General features: G+C 37.7%; 1 protein-coding gene across 1 annotated transcript; it reads right to left on the reverse strand.

The window, feature by feature from the left end:
- Nucleotides 1-7091: 7091 nt before the first annotated feature.
- LOC147533116 (putative inactive receptor kinase At1g27190) lies at nucleotides 7092-7651 on the reverse strand. The gene is made up of 2 exons (XM_086650015.1): nucleotides 7386-7651; nucleotides 7092-7257 (listed from the first exon to the last, which is right to left on the reverse strand). The coding sequence occupies exons 1-2, from the start codon at nucleotides 7649-7651 to the stop codon at nucleotides 7092-7094; spliced, it is 432 nt and encodes a 143-aa protein (XP_086506141.1).
- Nucleotides 7652-21607: the final 13956 nt, after the last annotated feature.

Consider the following 21607-nt stretch of genomic DNA (forward strand, 5'->3'; position numbering starts at 1 on the left):
GACGTTTTTAGTTTCTTATCTTTTCTTATTTCTCAGGTACCAATTTAAAAAAAAAAACCAAAAAAGAAGAAGAAGAACATAAGAGCGAAGGAAAAAAAAAGGAATCGGAAGGAAAAACGAAAAGAGAGGAGCATTCGCTAGTATCGTATTCTATCTCTTTCTTTCTTACTTGTGTGTGATTGGTTGGATAAGTTTTGTATTTACATTGACAACTTGTTAGTTCCTTGAGCATTGTGAAATCATGGCACGTTATTCTAATGGTTGGCCATTCCATGTTGATGATGATGATGACCTTGATATGAGGAGTTCCATCACTACCCGACCCGATATGACCTTAAGAGAATACCAACAATTGCATAGAGCTGAGCTTAACCGACCTGGTATGACATTTGGGGATTAGCAACGAATGTTTAGAATCGGTCCGATTAGTGAGTGAAGTAGACCAGAACCTGATCGATCTTGTATGACATTAGGAGAATACCGACAAATGTATAGAGATGGTCAGATTAGTGATGGATATGGTCTGACACAAAATATGTATGAGAGACCTCATAGTCCACACTATTTTGAGACCAATGATTTTAGAGGCAGGTATGATCCTAATATGTACGATGGGAGTTATGATCAAGAGTCTTCATTTAATTACACTAGTGAGCCTTATTATGAAGAGACTCTAGAAGAGTCCACGAGTCGTCTTAGAGAGATGATGTCACAATTTGCAACTCAAACGGAGCAGGAGATTGAGTCTTTAAGACACAGTTAAAGATGCTTAAGTCACAGTTATTCGCCGACGAGGAAGGGGTTTCACCACCCCAAACTCAAGAGGGTACTAGTTACGATGACGAGGGTAATACGTCTAACCCTAGTACTAAGTTAAATATCGATGAATTTACTGATAGTACCTTAGAGCCTGAACGGTCTGATGACCTTGTTGTCTTGTTTCCTCCACCGGTGTCGTCTCACCATGATAGGACTCCACCAGACTTCGACGTTCAGGATGATGACTCTATGAGCAAATTTGAGGATGACACAATTCCGAACTATCCGATTTTTGACACTTGTAAGGAGTCAGTCTTAGATGCAATGCTAGGAGGGCCTGATATTATAACTGACTGCAAGGCTCCAGAAGCCATTGAGGATATTGATGACGTAGTAGTTAGAGATGTTGGATAGTTTGTCAGACTATTTACCTAAGGAAATCATGGACCTTGACTTGGTCCCTGAGCCTATTGCCTTACCCTTAAAGTCTAGTTCGACTTTTCACATGATCTCAAACTCGGTTGTTGATCCCTTTTGGGACATTTCAGACGTCTTTCTGAAGACGTCTATGGACATAGTGGATATTCTGTCCACTAAGCTTCCAGATGATTTTTTGCCTTCGACTGATATATTGACCCTTCACGTGTATGTCGATCCTTTTGATGACTTCTTCGTTGTCGCTCCTTGTATTTATGCCTACTTAGTGGACTGTGCACCCACTAAGTTTGAGGATGACTTATTTTTTTTTTATCGTCTCATGTACACTTCATATTATTTATCTTTTTGTGAGACGATTAGCACCGGCATATAGATTTCTTTCAGTTGACCCCCAAAATTTTCGTCTCTTATTGTATGATCTTTGACTGATTGAGATGGGTCTTGATGTTTGTGGGTATTGATGAGCCTAAAAGGTTACCCTAAAAGGTCTCCACCCGCAAGTATACGGGCGTCAAGTAATAGTTCCGGTAAGACCGGTTCGTTCCTCAGAGACTAAGTTAAACTAAATTCTTAACCTTAAAACTATTGAGATTTAAGAATGGTTTGATGGTGGTAAAATAAAAATAAAATATAAAAATAAAAAATAAATAAAGAAATAAGTCGGTATTCAAAAAAAGGGAGCCTAGGGTTTTCGAATCCGTCTTCCTAACAATTCTAACGACAATTTAATTTTGATCTAATTAGAGAGTTCTTTATATGACTCAGGTGGTCCATGAACGGTCTAAGAACCCGGAAGATTTTATTGTTAAAATAGTAAAAACTTTAATAAATTTATCGAGAAAATAATTATTATGACTTCATCTAAAACCCTAGATAGAAAAGATTTAGCTACTCGTGCTATAAACGATAAATATTTGAATTAGTATAAGAAAAGGAAGAAAAAAAACTTAACTTTTCTGCGATTTTCCCACCAAACAGAGCCTAAGGAAGTGATTTCCTTCTGATTTTCAGAGAATTCTGCCAAACGCACCCCTAGGGAAAACGATTTTCTCGTCTTCCCGGAAATATTTTCCTCTCTGAGAAAATTATTATCTCACCTTCCTTAACTCTCTTTCTCTCTCTAAACTTTCTGTTTTCTCTCTCTATTCTTAATCTCTTTGTATAATCCTTCTCTCTCACAAAGAAAGATAATACAAGAATCAAAAGAAACAAATCGAAAACAAATTTCTTTAAACTCCAATATTCATTAATGGTGGTTATGTCTCTCTCTCTCTCTGTTTTCAACCTCTTTCTCACTAAGAAAATAGAAAACAAAGAAGGAAAAGAAGAATCAAATAAGAAAACCGAGATGATGATCTCTCTCTCTCTCTCTTTCTCTCTAACCCGTGAGCTATCTCCCTCTCTGTTCTGTTCTATCAACTTTCCATTTCAAAACGTGATTCACTTCTCTCTCTCTCTACTGTTCTCTTCTATCAAAAAACTCCCCTCCTCCCTGTTCTCCTTCTTCTGTTTTATAGGAAACTAATAGGGATCTACTCAAACTGACTCGGAAGATCCCTCTCTATCCTTTCCTCTTTCTGTTTTGAATTTGAAATTGCGAAATCGGAGGAGAGGATACAAGAGAAGCAGTTCACGTACTTTTGGTTGAATATAAACAACGTATTCAGTGCTTCGCGGCTGGATAAATAAAGGTGCAACGGTACTCGTCAGATTAGGCCACATGTACAGAAATTAAAATGACCGTCGGATCGTGCATCACGAGCAGAGGAACATCCAAGTATCTTGCTTCGCGTTGCACAATATTAACACTAAGAAGCAGTCCTGAATATTACCCATTGCACCCACCAGAGTCCCGGGAATTTGTCCCTCACCGTCAGGTTGCATGCCACGTGTATTTAAGTGATTTGGTCAACCAAATTTGACTCCAACTTTGACTTTGGTTAATTTGCTCGTCCGGACTCCGATTTGACTCCCGTTTTCGCCCACGAACTCGTCATGGACCCCTCTTCTCATCCGAGCATCAACATTATCCAAACTTACCATGCTACCCTTGTCACCAAATGATCAAAATGCCCCTAACATCAATTTATCCCGATTTCGTCTGTTTTTCACACTAAACTCCGTAAAAGACACCTGAGAAAGAAAATCAAGCAGTTCATCAGAGTAACGGCTCGATATGGACTAACTAGCTCCAATTAAGAGATTGAAATGAGGCATTTTCATGACTCATCAGGTATCATCTGTGGAAACCCTCCACGAGACAGAACTCGTGCTCTTGCGAAAGCAAGAGAATCAACAGCTAATTGCATAGCTCAATGCAATCGTGTTTAACCGCGCTAGTGGTCATTTTTATGGTCATGATCTTATGTGCTTCATTCTCATATTTCTTGTTGATCATAGGAGCATTTCTTATTTGTTTTGCTTCTGAGGCATAATTTGTTCCAAGTTTGGGGATGACGACGAGCTCGACATCAACTTGGAACCTGCTCATACACAAGTCTCAGTAGTATTATCTTTTATCTCCTCCGGCTATGGTAATATCTTTCTATTCTTCTCTTTAAATTAATGTCTTATCTTTTGGTGAGTATATGGTTGAAACATTTAGGACAATGTTAGTTTTAAGTTTGGATATGGGGTATGACTTTTAGCCATGACCATGAGGTTTCAAAAGACAAGAGGGTTCAATAATTCACCAAATTTGAAATTTTTTGGGTATATTTGATATGACTTTAGTGGTATGCTTAAGTATGTTGATGGATGTGTTTCAGTTTTGGTGAATGTTATGCATGTTCTTGGTCTTTTTCATGAATGTCGAGTCCTTTAGCGTTTGTTTTCTGATCATGTGAGTAGCATCCTAAGGAAGAAGAAACATTTCTGAGGGACCTATACTAGTCATTAGTGGAGACTTAAACCCATGTGAGGTATCTGAGCCTTTATATTGTTTTCGAGTGTACTCTTCTGCGCTAACTCCGAGTAAAATGAAGAACTACTCAACCTCGCAACTTTTAAAAGAGCTTAGACGACCTCATGAGCTCAACTTTCTTAGCCACTAGAAGTGACATCAGGATAGCGACCTTACTCTTGTAGTCCATAAAACCCGATGATAGAGTCGACTTTAGGTAGACGGATACTCCACCATCTATTCATCATCTTACTCCCGAGGATGAAGGCATGATAGTCTAAACGGAAGAATGTGAAAGCAAAGTGCAAAAGAAGAAAAAGTTGTTTGTTGAGAATACTAGCGTTAGTATTTGTTTTGTTATAAAAAAAAATAATAAAAAAAAAGTGAAAAGAAAAAATTGAGTTTTTGTGTTATTTTGTGTTTTTATGTGTAATTGTTGTGAGAATAAAGTATTCAAAGCAAAAAAGCTAAGTTTAGAAGCTGTTTGAACGTTCTTTTTATTGAAGACGTCGACATTCTCGGGATTTCACTACTTTCATCTCATTACTTGTATCCGCTGAGCTTTAGGAAACACTGTTAGAGGGTAGAGTGGGTGAGAAGGGTGAGTGAGCTTCCCCATTCCATTTCAGTGGTTATTTCCATTCTTTAGAGATCATTTCATTTTAAAACATTTTATCCTCATTTGTTTTGTATGTGTTGAGTTTCACTTTATTCCATGCTCACACATTAGAGTGAACCATTATTTTATATTCTTGAGTGATTTCATGTTTTTGAGTAACCGTGAGGCTAAAGTCGAGGCGAAATGTACTAAGATAGGAATCGAAGTTTTGCAACTTTGGACTTAGATGATGCTCATTATGATTGGACGCTTACATTTCAAGATGAGACTACTAGTGAGGAGACTTTAGCATTATATGCGTTTATCGATTTTGATTCACTTGTTTAGCATGCTTGAGTGTGTCATTGGTTGTCACTATCTTATTTACATCGGTGTTGAACTCTTTTATGTCTTTGGAATCTTGAATTTTGTGGGTATATTCTCTGGAAATCCTCACGAAACGACACTCGTCCACTAGGGGTAACCTAGGGGTTTAACGGCTTGTTGCATATGCTAAATGCAATCGAGATTCCTCCGAAAGTGAGTTAGGATTTTACTTTAAGTTTGTTTGCTCGAGGACTAGCAAATTTAGAGGTTAGACGGTAAGTGGAGTCAACGGTGAGTCCGCTGGCGAAGACGAATCGGAGTTCGAACGGAGAAATAATGGAAGAAAGAAGTCGAAGGGTATTTTTGTCTATTTTAGAAATTATAGAATGTAGAAACAAATCTGAAGGCACCCATTTTGGCTTCTAAATGAGAAATAGGCCCAAACCCAAACCCAAGTTTAAAGAAGAAGGTAAAGAAGACTTTGTAAGCACCCCAAGACCAAGTTAATGGCCCAAAAACAAGTCAAGGTTTTTTTAGTCTTTGTGGGTGTGAACAAAAGAGGAAGGAATCAGGCTTAAGGGGATTATCTTCTCAATTAGAAAACTAGGATTTTTGGGGAAGTGGAGAAAAAGAGAAGAAGCAGCCGGCCAAAAGCTTGACCGACCACCACACTAGCCGGCCATAGCTTTGGCCGGCATTAGAGCTACTCGAAGACAGAGAAAGAGAAGACGGGGAGAAGCAGCCAAGTAACTCCGGAACAGCAACAAGCTCGGGTTGAAGAAGACCACCATTGGAGCTGCTTGAATGTAGCTCGGGTTTTGAAGGACGACATCTTTGAAGCAGCAAGGGAGCTCGGTTTAGCCGCAACAACAGCAGCACGGGACGGCCTACAATAGCTCGGGACAGATATAAAGGGACGCACCTGCTCGGGACTAGAATTGTTTGGTCGGAATAAACCAGATCTTACCGGATTAGTTTGTGGTGATTCCGACCATTATTTTGGCCGGAAAGATTAGGGGTTTTGCTTGAGATGTTATTATCTTGATTCCCTGGTGTTTGATTTGTTTCTTGGTGTTTAAACTTTAGACAGGGAAAGCTTAGGTTAAAGCTTTCATGGTGGATTGTTATTGAAAGGAAGAAGACAACTCTGTTGTTAAGGGGAGGTCAGGTTCGGATGAGAGGACACCTGTTGTATTCTGTTAAAAGGACTCATGTATTCTTTTACAGGGAGATCGACAACACTTCAACACATATATTTCCCGTCGATCTTAGTCTCGCGCCTCATCGGAATAGGGAGATTCTCACCTTAACTCGTGTCTTTCTTTATTTTCTTCCCGTTTATTATTTGTATGGGGTAATAACTAGAAAGGTCAAAATAATATTGAAAATGAGTAGAAAAGCACAAAACATTTGAAAATTATTATTCAGGTCAAAAAGTAAACAAAGACTAAATTACCCTTTTTTGTCTTTTTGTGTAACTAAATTCTTTTATTTTTCTTTAAACTTTAAATTGATATAACTTTCGTTTGAGATGTCGGATTTCAATAAAATTTATATATTTAGAAATGATTTTTTATTAGCTTTCTAACAAGATCCACTTTCAATACTTTTTTTTATTTTTTAAAACCAGAAAAAACGGTGTTTTTTCCCTTACGTTTTTCTGCAAACACGTGTTTGCAACAATCTGTTCTGCAAACATGTGTTTGCATTTGCGATATTGCAAACATGTGTTTGCATTTGCGATATTGCAAACTGCGTTTGCATTTGCGACAATGCAAACTGAGTTTTCATTTACGACATTACAAACTTAGTTTGCACACGTTTACATCTTCACAAATTGCTTAAAGCCAACTTTTGGTTTCCAGCCAAGAACTTTCCTTGTTTTACTACTATTGATATCTCCCTATATACGAAAATTTTCATCATATTCATTAAATAAATAGTTTACAGAATATAAAATTGAGTTGCATATCTTGGAAGCTCGATTTACAAATTAGAGAACAAAAAAGACTGAAGTTTATTCTCCAAATCTGAAAAATTTCTTCTTCATCATCAAATAAAACCTCATTAGGATTTCAATTCTGGTTGTGCATCATTATCAACATCAAAATCAAATTCATCATCAACATCAGGTAGAACATAACCAAATTCACCTAAAGCCCCACTTATAAATGTACTATCATGAGTGACATCTGAATTATAAGTTTCCCAAGGCCAATATCGATTATTCGAGCTTCAAAATCATCATCAAGAAGAATCGAATCAGAACTAATATTTTGGTGCAGAAATGGAGGTTAACAGCCATGGTGAAGCCAAGTTAGTCCTCTTGAAATACCAATACAAAATTTTAGTCTTAAGGACCAATCCAACATCCCATTTTGACTATTGAATTCTGATTCACTGTGTAACATAGAACACTGAGTCCCATTTGGCATATGTTTATATACCAAAAGTTTCTCATCTTCCACAACACAAAACCCTAAAGGAGGAACCAAATTAGGATGTCTGACTTGCCCTAATCTGATCATCCCAGATCGAAAATGCTTCTCGTTAAGGTTACAACTATGGAGTCTTTTGATAGCAAGGCATGATCCATCACTAAGAATCGCTTCATAAAAAGTACTCATTCTTGTTGATATGATAACGTTTTCTTTACTAAAATTCTTAGTTGCATATAGTAAATCTGCTAATTTGATCTTCACAATAGGTTTCTTAAACAAATTAACCTGAGTAAGTTTTCAATGTCAACCTCTTTCCCCATCTAGTATCATCAAATTTACCAGTTCCTGCCCTACCCTTACCTCCACGACTTGATCTTAAGAAGAACCACCACCAAATAGCAAACTCTAACAACAATGAAACAACAACACCCAAAACACCAGCAACAATTATAATTATCAAATTTCTCTTCTTCTTACCACTACAGTTTGATACGAGAGGACCACCATATGGAACATCAAACTCATCATCTTTGGATGAAGAAGATGAAGAACACGAACCTCAAACTTAGGTTTTGTCGAGTCAAGAAGAAGATGATTCGGAGAAGAATAAGATGATTTGAATAAGAAGAAGAAGAAGAAGAAGAACGAGTAGAAGAAAGAAAAAAAACCCTAATGTGTTTTTAGAGAGAGAGAGGGAGAGTTTTATTAAGTAAGAGTATTGTGGGAATGATAAAAAAAGAAAATGACCTTAATAATAATTATCGATATTATTTTAAACTTCACCTAGTATTACACATAATATTGTGGAAACTTCTACCTAATACAAAAAAGTCTAGGTTTTTTTAGTTATTATGATATTTTTTGAGACCTAAACAACCATTTTCCCTATTTGTATCACCATGTCTAGCTAACGTTTGTATTCAAATACTCGTGAAGCATATTTTGATGTGATAAATGAGTTTTATTGCTTTTAATGATAACATCTTCCATATTTTAGACCATTCATGTTCTAGAATCCGAGTAATATAAATAGTTCGTTGACCAATCCAAGTAAATGGGTGAAGTTAACTAACTTTTCATGCTCATAGATTATTAGTATTAGTCATTATCGATCTTGTGAATCGAAGTATCCCTCTGACTGCATTCTTGCTCGACTCTTATCCTGAGTTTCTCTCACCTTTAGTCTAGTTAGTTTTTATTTGTTTATTTATTACAAATCAATCTAAAAACCCAAATCATTATCTTTTTTTTTTTTGTTTTTAGTGTCAGTTAGTGACTGACACCTAGACCGGTGGACTAGACTTCTTCGATATTCGTATTACCTTCCTATCTTCGTGGATCGATCTCGGTCTTACCGGGTTATTACTTGACGCTCGTATACTTGCGGGTGGTGAACTTTTAGGCCCATCAAGTTTTTCTTTTCAGGTTTTATTTCTAATTATTTGGATCATTAAGAAGCACCAGGGGTATTTTGGTGACCTTGTAGGACAATAATTACTTGATGTCCTGCATCAAGGTTTTATTTCTAATTACTTGATGAAAATGTGGCATTTTATTTCTTCGTTTTGGAGGTACATTTTAACGCCACATCAAGTAATCGCCTATCCAGATTAAGACACTCGTTGTGCCCTTGTTCGAGGAAGGTGGGTCGGCCTTCGCAGAGTACCTCCTCTACCATGGGACAATGCGGGTAGGTTTATAGAAGAGGCCTACACGTCTAAATGGTTCTAGTCATCGAGATCAGCAAGAGAGTCTTGGATACTCGAGGCAAAAGGATAGATTAGTCATTCATTAATGAAATCTATCAACCAAGAGTCATAAGGAATTATCAGTGAAGTAGTTCACTCACCCGGAACGACGGAGTCAAAGGGTAGGGCCTTCGTCCGCTTTACTCCGAAGAACTGGGATCTTGGAATAACTTATTCAATCGGGGACGATTTTTATTGAATAATGTGGGAAAACTAAGTTTTTCAAAATGATAACGAGTTTTACAACTTTGCCATTTCTTTTATGTAGTTTAAAGATGACAAAAGATATTTTCAACTTCCGCTCACTTCTCGACAAGGAGAAGCTGAATGAGCACAACTTCCTCGACTGGGAGAGGAACCTGGGAATAGTTCTCAGGATGGAAGGCAAACAACATGTACTAGAAACTTCAATTCCTGTATTGGATGATACTTCGACTAAAGAAGAGATGGATGAAGAAAGGAGTGTGCGAAAAAAGGCAGAGCCTGTAACTTGCTTAATGCTAGCAACCATGGAACCGACTCTGCAAGAACAGTTCATAGACATGGATGCTTACTCCATGATGCGACAACTTCGGGAAATGTTCCAGAAACAGTCGAGATTTGAGAGGTTTGAAACCTCTAAAGCAATTATGGACATGCGCCTTGAAAAAGGAAAACCAGTTGGGCCTCATGTTCGTCAAATGATTAGGCTCATGGGCAAGCTGGCTAAACTAGGTTTCCCTTATTGCCAACAGACGGCTACTGACACTATCCTTTACTCCCTCCATAGTGGTTTTAATCAGTTTAAGATGAACTACAACATGAATGGATGGGATAAAACGTTGGAGGAACTTCATTCTATGCTTCTAACAGTCGAAAAGGACGTCGCTATAGTGGAGACTAAGAAGGACGTTCTTACGGTACAAAAGGACAAAGGGTTCAAGAAATGTGGAAAACAGAAGATGAAAACCGCGTCAAAAGGAAAAGGCAAACGGGTTGCCAAACCTAAAGACAAAGGTCCTCCTCCTCACACCAAATGTTTCTACTGTGATGGCAAGGGCCACTGGAAAAGAAACTGCCCTAAGTTCTTGGAGGACAAGAAGAATGGAACAGTTGCTTTCAATTTAAGTATAAACAGTTAACTTATCAAATATTGTAAAATTCCCTAACTTTGGTATATGACACCTAAAATTGCCCTATCATTGTGAATGTACATGTGCAGCTGGGAACTGAGCATTTGGCTAAGGAAGACAAGATCCAAGAGGGAGCAGAAGCCTCGACTGCTAAAGATGCTGAAAGGGATCGAAGTCTACTTTAGGCACTAATCTAGATTAATCGTTTTTCTAGTTTTAACATCATCTCTGTACTAAAGTATTATGGAGAATCAATAAAGAAGTTGATTTCTAAATTGAGATGTTATTAAAGTGCTAAATTAAAACAATCTACACCTAAAGATTCTAAACTTGGTTAAATACCTACAAGATAGGTCCATACAACCAAAACACGAATCAACTGACAAGAAAGAAAGTCTTGAGTCGGAAACAGAGATTGATCTTCAACATACTTCTAACCTATCCATATTTGGAGTATCCAAAAGGATTAAGATGAAGAACACGAATCAAACTCTATCCTCCAAAATCCACTAGTCTAGACATAGCTTCCCACAAATTTACCAAAACTCCGTCTAAGGCTAAAACTTGTAAAAGCGTTACAAAACTAGCTAATATTTGACGCAATTTATTTTGAAAGAAATTTGGGCTTCTTCCACAACCAATCAAGAGAACAAAGTGTTTGTTGCTCATGAGAGTATTCTTCTAGTAATTAGCACACCTAGTAGTCTGGGAGAAAAGTACTAATTATTACAAGAATAAGTGGGAGAAAAGTACAAGTCGATTTAATTCGATCATGAGAAAAATCATGAAGAGTCATGAAGAAAAATCATGAAACTTGTACAAGACGATTAAATTCGACCAATAGCAACAAACTGCGGCTCCTCGGAAAAGAAAAGGTTAAAGATATGATCTAATAAACCCACCGCACAAAAGCGAATGGCATTCGTAGGAGAACTCTCAAAGAAAGTGAAAGTGTCTCTAAAGGAATATCTCAAAGTAGTTGAGAAAATTCCAAACTGTTGTTCAAAAGCCCTAAAAGGTCAAACGTAAAATCTCAAAGACTCAGAAAATAAAGGTTATTTCTGAAGAGATAAAAGACCTGCGCAGAAACGGAAACTGACTCTAAATTTTGGCTAGAAGTCAAAATCATCACGGAATCCATATCTCGGCAAGACATGAAGCTTGATAATTTAAGTCAACGGAAGACCTAAATTTGTTTTCCAAAGTAGAAAACTGAGAAGGATGGAAACATTCATGTTTCTTGAAACTAGACAAAAAGAATAAGATTCTTCCAATCAAGTTATGTCCATAGGCATGCTTCAGAAATCCATCGACGGATTAAAAGCACGCAAGAGTTAGAATCTTCGATTCAGAGAGGCAATCAAAGAAGTTTGATTCCTGAGGAATGAAGAAAAATCTTGAATCACGAGTTTCAAGAAGGTAAGTGGGAGAAACAAACCTTCCGGGTCCGTATGCAGAGTACATACAAAAGATTGAGTACGACATAAGATGTTATGTAACAGTGAACACACTGACTCAATAAAAAGACCACACACAAGGATGAAATGCCATTTTGGGCATCTGAAGATCTATAAGCATAGATCAAAAAGATGATAGGATTAGAGAGACTCAGTACGCTGAGATGCTTGAGATCCGAAACAGAAAATCTAAGACTCGAAAAAGTCTAAAAGAATTTCGACCCAAAACTCATGACAAAGAGCGTTGTCAAATCGGAGTTTGAAAAGACACCGATGAGCAAGCACGCATGAGAAAGACGTTTATGTTTGAAAACATAAAGTCAAGTCATGTTGAAAGTGATTAGCATTTAGACATCCAATTCGGATTGGAAACCCGAAACACTACTGAAACATCCTAGAAGGCTAAAGGATGAAAGTAGTACAAATAGCCATCGTAGCAAACTTCCAGACATGGAAGGAAAGTAGGCTTAAAAGTGTTTAAGCCGCAACTGTTGCAAATTCTACATAAGAAATTAAAAGCCTAAACTCTAGTAAAGAGTACTAGATATTATCAAGGTTGAAGATAACAATCTTCAAATTAATTGATAATAAGCAAAGTTTAAAACCGACTACCACGGTAGTCAAACTAAACTGTCACCTAAGACATAGTATGAGATTCATACACAGTCTAAGGCATGAGGTAAATTTGGAATAAACCTCGACAAGTAAAACTGAGTGGGTAAAAAGAGTTTTACAGAAGAGGCTCAGATTTACAACTCTCGTTATCAGAAATAATAGAGTTATTTCACAAGTCGTCTAAATTTGGTTTAGTGTTTAAACGACAGTCCATTGATGATAAAACATTCCGAATAGGTTTGTCAGATACGTGATCTGATGAATGAAACCCTATTAAGTGAACTTGGAATATTTATTGTCAAATCCCTAGTCCAGGTCATTGCATGGACAACAATGACTCATGAAGACTAGTACGGGAGTCGATGGGATACCGTAGTTTCATAGGCTATAGGAATAGTGTATTCGATTCGACTACATGGGTGTGTAAAAGGTTTATACACTGGATAACCCTCTAATGAGAAGTACATCACTCTTGATGAACGTCAAATACTTCTCATAAGACAAGATTGGAGAGATTCCTCAAAACATGAGTGCTCCACTCATCTTATGTAAGGAATGTCCGACTTTGATTCCGTCAAACACCGCACCGTAAAAGGAGGTTATAAAGACAGATACTGGGAAGGACAGAATAGACATGAAGTTAAGTGGAAGCACAAGAATGGATTGTGTCATCCCAGGGCCGTGCCTGAGAATTTGGGGGCCCAGTGCGAAATTTGATTATGGGCCTTTGAATAAAAATTACAAACGTATTTTGAAGAAAAATAGTCATAGCAAAAAAAAATTATTTTGTAACATCATTTTTATGAATAATCTAATCTAAGAATCCACTATTACCTGTGAACAAAAAAAAAATTTATTCTATTATAAATTATAAACTTATAACTACATGTAACATAATAAAAATCTAAACTTTCATAATATGTTTGGATTTCAACGCATAATCATATTAAATGTTCAGTTTGCAACTTATCGACCATGACCAGGGGTGAACGAAGGTTGTTAGCAAGCATAGCTGACCTAAATAATAGAGAGAAAATAATATCTTCGTACATCGTATAGTCTAGAATCTAAAAGTAATTTTTCGAACATGGTATCTTTTGTATAATTATTTTCACATATATATTTATCTATTGTCGGAATTTTTTTAAAGCTCTTAGATTTCTATTTCTTTGAAGTCACTTGAGAAAATATAAAATATGGATCTAAAATAACAAAATAGTTTAAAAAAGGTGCAACGGAGCAAAATAAAAAAATCGATTTAGCGATAATACTCTTCTTAACCAGAAGAAGGAAAAAGTAAATACCTCATTTGGTGGCTTGGGGAGTCGAACCCGTGTCCCTTGCTTGGAAAGCAACCACGTTAACCAGCAAAGCTAGTCCCCATTTTCATATAAGTTGTGTGTTTATCTTTATATATTGGTTTAAGTCCAACTTTTTAGAAAATGGGCCCCTTAGTGGTGGGGGGCCCTGTGCAGGCGCCCTGCCCGCACCCCCCACCACACGGCCCTGTGTCATCCTAAATTACATTAGGTCAAAAGTGTCTCAAGGCCACTTGATGAGTGACAACTAAAAATGCGTGGCCGCGCTCAAACGGATTAAGAATTAATTCTCTGTCTTTTACAGTTGTACTCGGATATCAAGAAAGTCTGAATGACGTGACGTATCAGATGGGATACTAAATTGACACGGGAATCGAGGCATTGCACTTGTTCTAAGTCCAAGTGGGAGTCTGAAGCAGTTGAAAGAGATGTCCTTCGACCAAGATGGAAATGCGAACAATATGTCGGCTAGGACAATTGATGAAGAATATCATCAAGTCCGATTGATTTGGGGGTCGTAGTGTTTAGCTAGAAACCAACTACGATCGTCGAATTACGAAGTAATTCGCGGCTAACTTCGATCGGATCCTACATCGGGTTACACATAAGAATGGGTATTTAATCGGATGATATGACTATTGGGAGTGTGATATAACATTGGGAATGTCCCATAAACATATCTCACAGGCCTAACTAGAATTTGGGCAAAAGATAGCAAAAAGGCCCGAAATAAGGGTTTTGGGCCTAGGCCGGTTCGCGTACTTCCGAGACTCGGATTGGGATGAATTTTGGAGGGTGAGTTTATGGGATACTAAGTAGTATACACGCACAATTTCGTGGTGTTTCGACACCTCCTCCTTAGGGAATTGAGAAAATATCAATAATTGCTATTTTCGACTATTTCCCTAAAATCTTATTCTAAAAGGTGTTTTAGGAAACCTTTGAGGAGGTGTATCCTCATTTGGATTCTATATAAACACTATTAGGGCAGAGAATAAGGTGTGGAATTTCTCTCTAAGCTTTCTTACTCTACCACATCAAGTAGAGAGGAGAAAGTGAGCTAATTCCCAAACTATCTTCTAGTCAAGCAAGAAAAAAGTCTTCTTATTATCAAACCACCATTGGAGTGCTAGCGAGATTTCAAGGAGGGAGATTTAATATACCGTTCGGTGTCCCAAGTAGAGGAGCTACGTTTGAAGCTCTTGGTTTTCTTTAATCTATTCAACTAGCTCGAGGGAAATAGCGATTAAGGTAATCTACTATCTTCCTATTAGTTAATTACTAGTTTTGCATGATGATCTTGGGGATACTAGTGTTAGACATTAGATGTCGTTATCCGCTATGAACACTAGTATAAGGGTATAATTCCCTTTAGTTTTCTGGCAAACAGAATGGGAGGACACTTTCCGTTTACTACGATGAACTGGTCGAGATCTTTAGTGCAGTAGATCACCGTGATAAAGTGATCATGGAAAACGAAAACGATATTGTATCTTACCATAAATCAATTCAACGAAAACGTGTGCATATTTTTATTGCAGGGTTAGATGATGGTGAATTTGAACAAATTCGTGGTGAAATTTTTAGAAAAGATCCCATTCCCGATTTAGAAGAATGTTATGATTTGGTTCGTCGTGAGCTTGTTCGACACATGATGGGTCATGAAAATGCCCCATCTGAGTCGTTTAATTTAGCCAAGTTAGTCGGTTTCGAGTCTTTATTATAATAAAATGGTTGGTTTTCTTGATTAGGTGTCTTTTGCGGAGTTAGATGTGAAAAACGATTAAAAATGAGAAAAAGATGCATGAAGGGTATTTTGGTCATTTGGAGTCAAGGACAATCTGGTAATTTGGCCAAGGTCAGTGCGTGGTTGAAAAGTTGAGGTCGAGACGAGTCCGTAGGAGAAAACGGAAGTCAAATCGGAGTCCGGATGGAGGAATAAATCAAGGTCAAAGTTGGGTCAACATTTGGTCAACATTCGGTACAAGCTCGGGCTAGTTTCTGGCCCGCGGTATGCTTAGGGACACGTGTCGTAGTTCGGAGGTCGGAGCATCTAAATCGCGTGTTCGCGCTAAGCAGCGAAGTGGGACCATCGTGAATCATCCAGTGTAGCGCGTCTCAGCGAGCTTCGGTAGTCCCTTGTTCACGTCTTAATATGGACCGTAGCCTTCCGCGTGTCCTAGATCGGACGGTTCCTGTGCATCCCGTGTTTTATACTTATACCGTGCACCCGTAGCAACTTAATTCCATAGCCCCGATCTCACGTTTTAATCTGGACCGTGACCTTCCGTGTTTTGTAGATCCAACGGATGTTGTGTGTCCCGTGCTTTATCATTATCCCGTGCACCCGAAGCAGCCTAGATACCGTACTCCCAGACGCGTGTCATCACTCCCGTCCCTCCGGATCCCCGTGTCTCAAGATCTAACGGTGGCTATTTGCTGCCGTATTCTATTTCAAGTGGCGCGTTGCACCCTATCAAACGAAAGTGAACCCAGCAAACCCTAGCCGCCGGACTTATGAGAATGATTAGGGTTTTATTCATTTTTAACCCCTGTAATTCCAAAACTAACCCTCATTTTCCCATCTTCTACCATTTTGACCCTACTCAAAACCCTACCCCTATATAATATCTTTTTCTACTCATTCTTCAACTAGACTTCAACAACCCTCTCAAATGGCTTTCTTATCTAATTTCTAAGCCACTTCTCTTTCTATCTTCTAACCCTAATCCTCCATTCTTTTCTTCTACTTTCTCTACCACCTTCATCTATTCTCTACATTTTCTTTCTACTTCTAACCTTCTAATTTCTCCATACCTTCTTCTCTAAAATCTCTTCTTCTTCTATCTCTCTTCTAGATTTCTCTTCTTTTATCTTCTAATAAGCTATTATTTGGAGTTTTGAGCAATATTCTTGAGATACTTGGAGCTTAAATTGGACATCAAAATGGAGATACATGGGAATATGGATTGGGAACATTCTTGGTGATTTCTTTCCATTAATCTTTTGTAATTCCATTTATTTTATGAATTCAATGAATATTATTTTAGATTCCATGAGTAGCTAAATTTTGTATCTAGGGTATAGAGGAAACCCATATTTGGGCTTATTTTGAGATATGTTATAAATCAATGAATCCTTATTTTGAGCTTCAATGCCTATTGATTGTCATTTCATGTTGATTCTATAACCTTGTTATCATTCATGTATTAAAATTAGATATTTCATGCTTTTATTGATTTATTAGATGAGATATGCCTTTTAGATCTTGAATGATAGTGTAGGATATTAGTTTTATATGGTAGTCAATCATACATTCTTGATTTTGAATTGTGTCATTAAAGAATATATTCCGAAATCTAAATAGTTTATTATGTTAGATTTTGAGTTATACATGAGAAAAGGGATTTGTTAATTAATGTATGTTTTAAGTAGTCCATTTATGTGGTGAAATCGAAAACCCTAGATTCTTCTTCTCATCTTGATTTAATTCTTATTAGTCTATTAGTATTGCTTTCTTTTTGTCATAATAGTTTCCAAATCAAATCAAAAGTTTGAAAGGGGGTTTAATTCGAGATTTAGATAAAATAGCTTGTCTCTTGGGACGATACTCGATCTTATTAGAAATACTATAACTTGACCCCGTATACTTGCGGGAATAGACCTATTTTTAGGCCTATCAAGTTTTTGGCGCCGCTGCCGGGGATATGTTTAATTTTATTTTCAATCTTGAATTGGTTTTTATTTTTATTTTTGTCTATTTTGTTTACTTTGACTTGTTTTTCCTTTCTTTTTGTAGATTCACAAAGGAGGGAGCATCAAGGAAGAGGACATCAAGAAGACCCTTTTTAGTTATTTTTACTTTATTTTTATTTTGGTGAGAGAGTGTTATAATCTTTTTTTTTGTATTTCTTTATTTTGTTGTTTTGTAATAAGGCCTTTATTGTTTTGACCCTAAATTAGAGGGCATTTAATTTGTAACCGAAACTAAGAAGCCTCGGGTTCGCACACTTGCGGGAAGAGTGGCCCGGGTCGTCTACAAAGGTCGTCGCCCGTCTTGAACGGGAGGTAACTTCTCGATCACCCACGAATCTCCTGTAAGTGGGTACTTGTGATGTTTTTGCTTGCCTAATTGATTGTCGAACTGTTAGTTTAATTATCATATTAGTAAGGGCATTAACCCATTACAAGATAGGAGTCGGATTTCATCACCGGTCTCTTGCCCATCTAGGTAACAACATCGCCGATCCCAAGCCTCACTTAAAATCAAAAATCGATTTAGACATTGACCAAAGGGTAACGAGCTTATAGGACATTCTTGACAAATCTCGAACTTGATTAGTATTTGGAGTTTTCCCAGGAAGAGGGAACGATCCAAGAACACAATTTTTGATCGTTGTACTGTGACGGAGTAACTCCTCATAAGAATCATAGTTCAAGTTTTGGTAAGAAGTAGAAGCTGTCTAGATCAATTTTTAGGTGAAAAAGACTACCCGGTCGTCTAGATTGTGTCTAGGTTGCTTGGTGGAGTCAGCTTGCTTGCTTTGTTGTTTTCCTTAGGATCTTCGTAGTTTCGTTACTCTTAATAAATAAAAAAAAATCAAAAGAGTCCGTTGTCTAGTCTTTTGGTGTATGATTCCTAGCTTGTGAGATGAGAGGGGTCATTTTGTTAAGAGTCTGATTTGAATGTTTTACTTGAAAACCTTTCTTTAAGCGAGACTATGGAGGATCACATTGATCAAGCTAGGACCGAGAATCAACCTATGACTCTCAAAGATTACATGCACCCAACTATGGTTTGTCAGCCATCATGCATTAGGTTACCCTCGACTAACACTTATTTCCAGATAAAGTCAGGGATTATCAACATGCTTCCAGTGTTTCGTGGTCTAGAGAATGAGAACCCGTATTATCATGTTAGGGAATTTGAGGACGTATGTAAGACTATGAACGTCCCTAACTCGATAGATGTCGTTACACTTAGGTTGTTCCCTTTTTCTCTAAAGGATAAAGCAAAGTCTTGGTTTTATGCCTTAAAACCAGAGTCTATTTCTACGTGGGCAGAACTTAGTGGTGTATTTCTACAAAAGTTCTTTTCCACGCATAAAACCAGAGCTTTAAGGCTGAGTCTGCTAAATTTTGAGCAACTCGAAGGAGAGTCTCTCCATACATATCTTGAGAGATTCAAAGATGTTTTACTAGAGTGTCCACACCATGGGTTCGGAAAAATGAAACTAGTCCAAATATTGTATGAAGGACTAGATTATCCTACCATATCCCTGGTTGAATCATTCTGTAATGGCGGGTTTTCTAATAAAACCGCCGACGAGGGCATGGCCTTCTTAGAGGAACTAGCCGTGCAATCTCATCAATGGGGAACTTCGAGAGAACTTGTGTGTAATACATATAATCCAAGCTGGAGAAATCATCCCAATCTCTCTTGGTCTAAAGGTCAATACCAGAGTCAACCCAGTACTTCTATGAACCATCCTGAGTTTGGTGCCTCTAGCGATCCTTATGCTCAATCCAGTGTCCAACATTCTTCTGAAAAGAAGATGACATTAGAGGACACCATGAACACGCCAGAGTTTATGCAAGCGACCACTCAGACATTGATTAGTCTAAAAAACCAGGTGTGTCAACTTCAAGAAGCCTTTAGTCAGATAGAAATTGGTGAGGTTCTGAGCCAACCAGGGCAGGGATCAGAATGTACATTGGCTAGACAACCACCCGATCAAGCCAATGTAGTTACCACCCTTAGGAGAGGTAGAGTTCTTGACAAGAGAGTAAGAGTTCCTGAGAATAACAAGTTACACCCTCGTGATAATCCTGAGAAGGCTCATGAGTCTGAGAGTCCACCTCCAACGTTTGAACCTTATGTTCCTAGAGCTCCATACCCTCAGCGTCTAATGGAGAGGATGAAGTTACCTCAATCTGATGAGGTAGTGAAATCGTTCAAACATGTCAACATCAATGTTCCATTATCATACGAGTCCATTGTTGAGCAAATTCTTGAGCCACTTTTAGAAGATCCAAAAGTTGAGTCTGTATTATCTCTTGATTCTCAATCTTTTACTACACTTAGTCATGATGATACCCTTTTGAGTCCAATCGGAGGTATTACAAAAGATGAAGATGATGAGTTATGGCTAGTTGAAATGTCTAAAGAGAGTGATGACTCATTTGACTTAGGGGAAACCTTAGAATTCTTTAAGGACACCGATGACATCATAATAAGAGAAATTTTAGAAAGTTTTTCAGAGTCTTTACCTAAGTCAGACTCAAATGAGCTAGTACCTAACTCGGAGGTGATTTTACAACGAGCTAATGAGGTCATTTTAGAACCTCCTAGTTTGAGTGTTGATATAGATGAGTCCAATCTCTTAAATAGTTATGCACCATGTCCCTCGGAAGTTCAAGTTACCCCGTTGCAATCGCTTGTGAATTCTTCCACAGTCTCTCAATCAATTTGTCATTTTTATGAAGATCCATTTTATCCAATGTCTTTCAACTTTAGTTTATCGCCAAACTTAATGATTGTTGCTTCATCTAAGTTTGGGGATAAATCATTCACATTGGAAGTCTCACTTAAACTGCCATATCATTCCATGGACGTGAGACTGAACCTTCCTGGATACTTCATCTTTTGGGTTGACCCTCAAATCTTCCGATTACTATTGTATGGGGAGTCATCAACCCTTAATCCAGTAGGTTTACAGTAACTTTTCTTTCCTTTTTCTTTCATCATCGTCTGGCTGAAGACGATAAACTTAGCGCTTCTTGGGAGGCAACCCATGCTTCTGATATAGGACAGTGGAGTATGGTAATATCTTCCCTCTCATCTTTTTATTTTTGGCATAGTCTTCAGAACATTGGGGACAATGTTCGGTTTACGTTTGGGGATAGGGAAGAACTTTTTGCTAAGTCCTTCATTTCGAAAATTCGAGAGGGTTCAAAATTTTTCAATTTGGACCGAAAATGTGAGTCTAATGGTTGTTTTTGGCTTGTTAATAGTTATAGAGTCGAGTTGATCGTACTATCCGGTTGTTAAAGGTTTTTTCATGAATGTCGTGTCTTGAGGTCGTTTGTGTGCTAGCCATGTGAGTATTATGGAAGTGAAGGGTAGACGGTTCTGAGAGAACTAGATTAATCATTAGTGGAGACTTAACCCTTGTGAGATTTTTGAGCCTTTCTATTACCTTTGAGTGTACTCTTTTGCGTTGATTCCGAGTAGAGTGAAGAGCTACTCAACCTCGCAAATTTGTAAAAAGAGCTCATTTGATCTCGTGTGCTCAACTTCAATAGCCACTAGGAGTGACATCAGGATAGCGAATAAACCTTACTTTTGTAGTCCATGAAGCCCGATAATAGTGTCAACTTTAGGAAGACGGATACTCCACCATCCATTCATCATATGAATCCCGAGAATGAAGGCATGAAAAGTAAAGGAAGAAGAATGTGAAAGCAAAGTGCGAAAAATGGAAAAGTTGATTGTTGAGAATACTAGTGTTGGTATTGCATTGATTGCATGGTTTATAGTTGTGTTTTATAGTGTGTTTGAAAAAAAAAAAAAATCTCTGAAAAACAGAAAGTGTGTCTAAAAGTTCATGTGAACTTTAGTTTGTTATGTAAAATAAGTGTTCGAAGCAAAAAGCTAAGTATGGAAGTTGCTTGGAGTTCTCTAGCATTGAAGGCGTCGACATTCTCGGGACCTCAGCACCATCCATCTCATCACTTGTATCCGTTGACCTTTAGGAAGCATTATTAGAAGGTAGAGTGGGTGAGAAGGGTAAGTGAGCTTCTTAGTGGTTATATTCCTTTTCGTAGATCATTCGTTCTAAAATATTGTCCTCACCCCTTTTTATGTGTTGAGTCTATAGTCGTGATCACA

This window comes from Eschscholzia californica, unplaced genomic scaffold (assembly GCF_041429995.1).
Source record: "Eschscholzia californica isolate CP2 unplaced genomic scaffold, dmEscCali1.0.p SCAF_6, whole genome shotgun sequence".
Classification (NCBI taxonomy): Eukaryota; Viridiplantae; Streptophyta; class Magnoliopsida; order Ranunculales; family Papaveraceae; genus Eschscholzia; species Eschscholzia californica.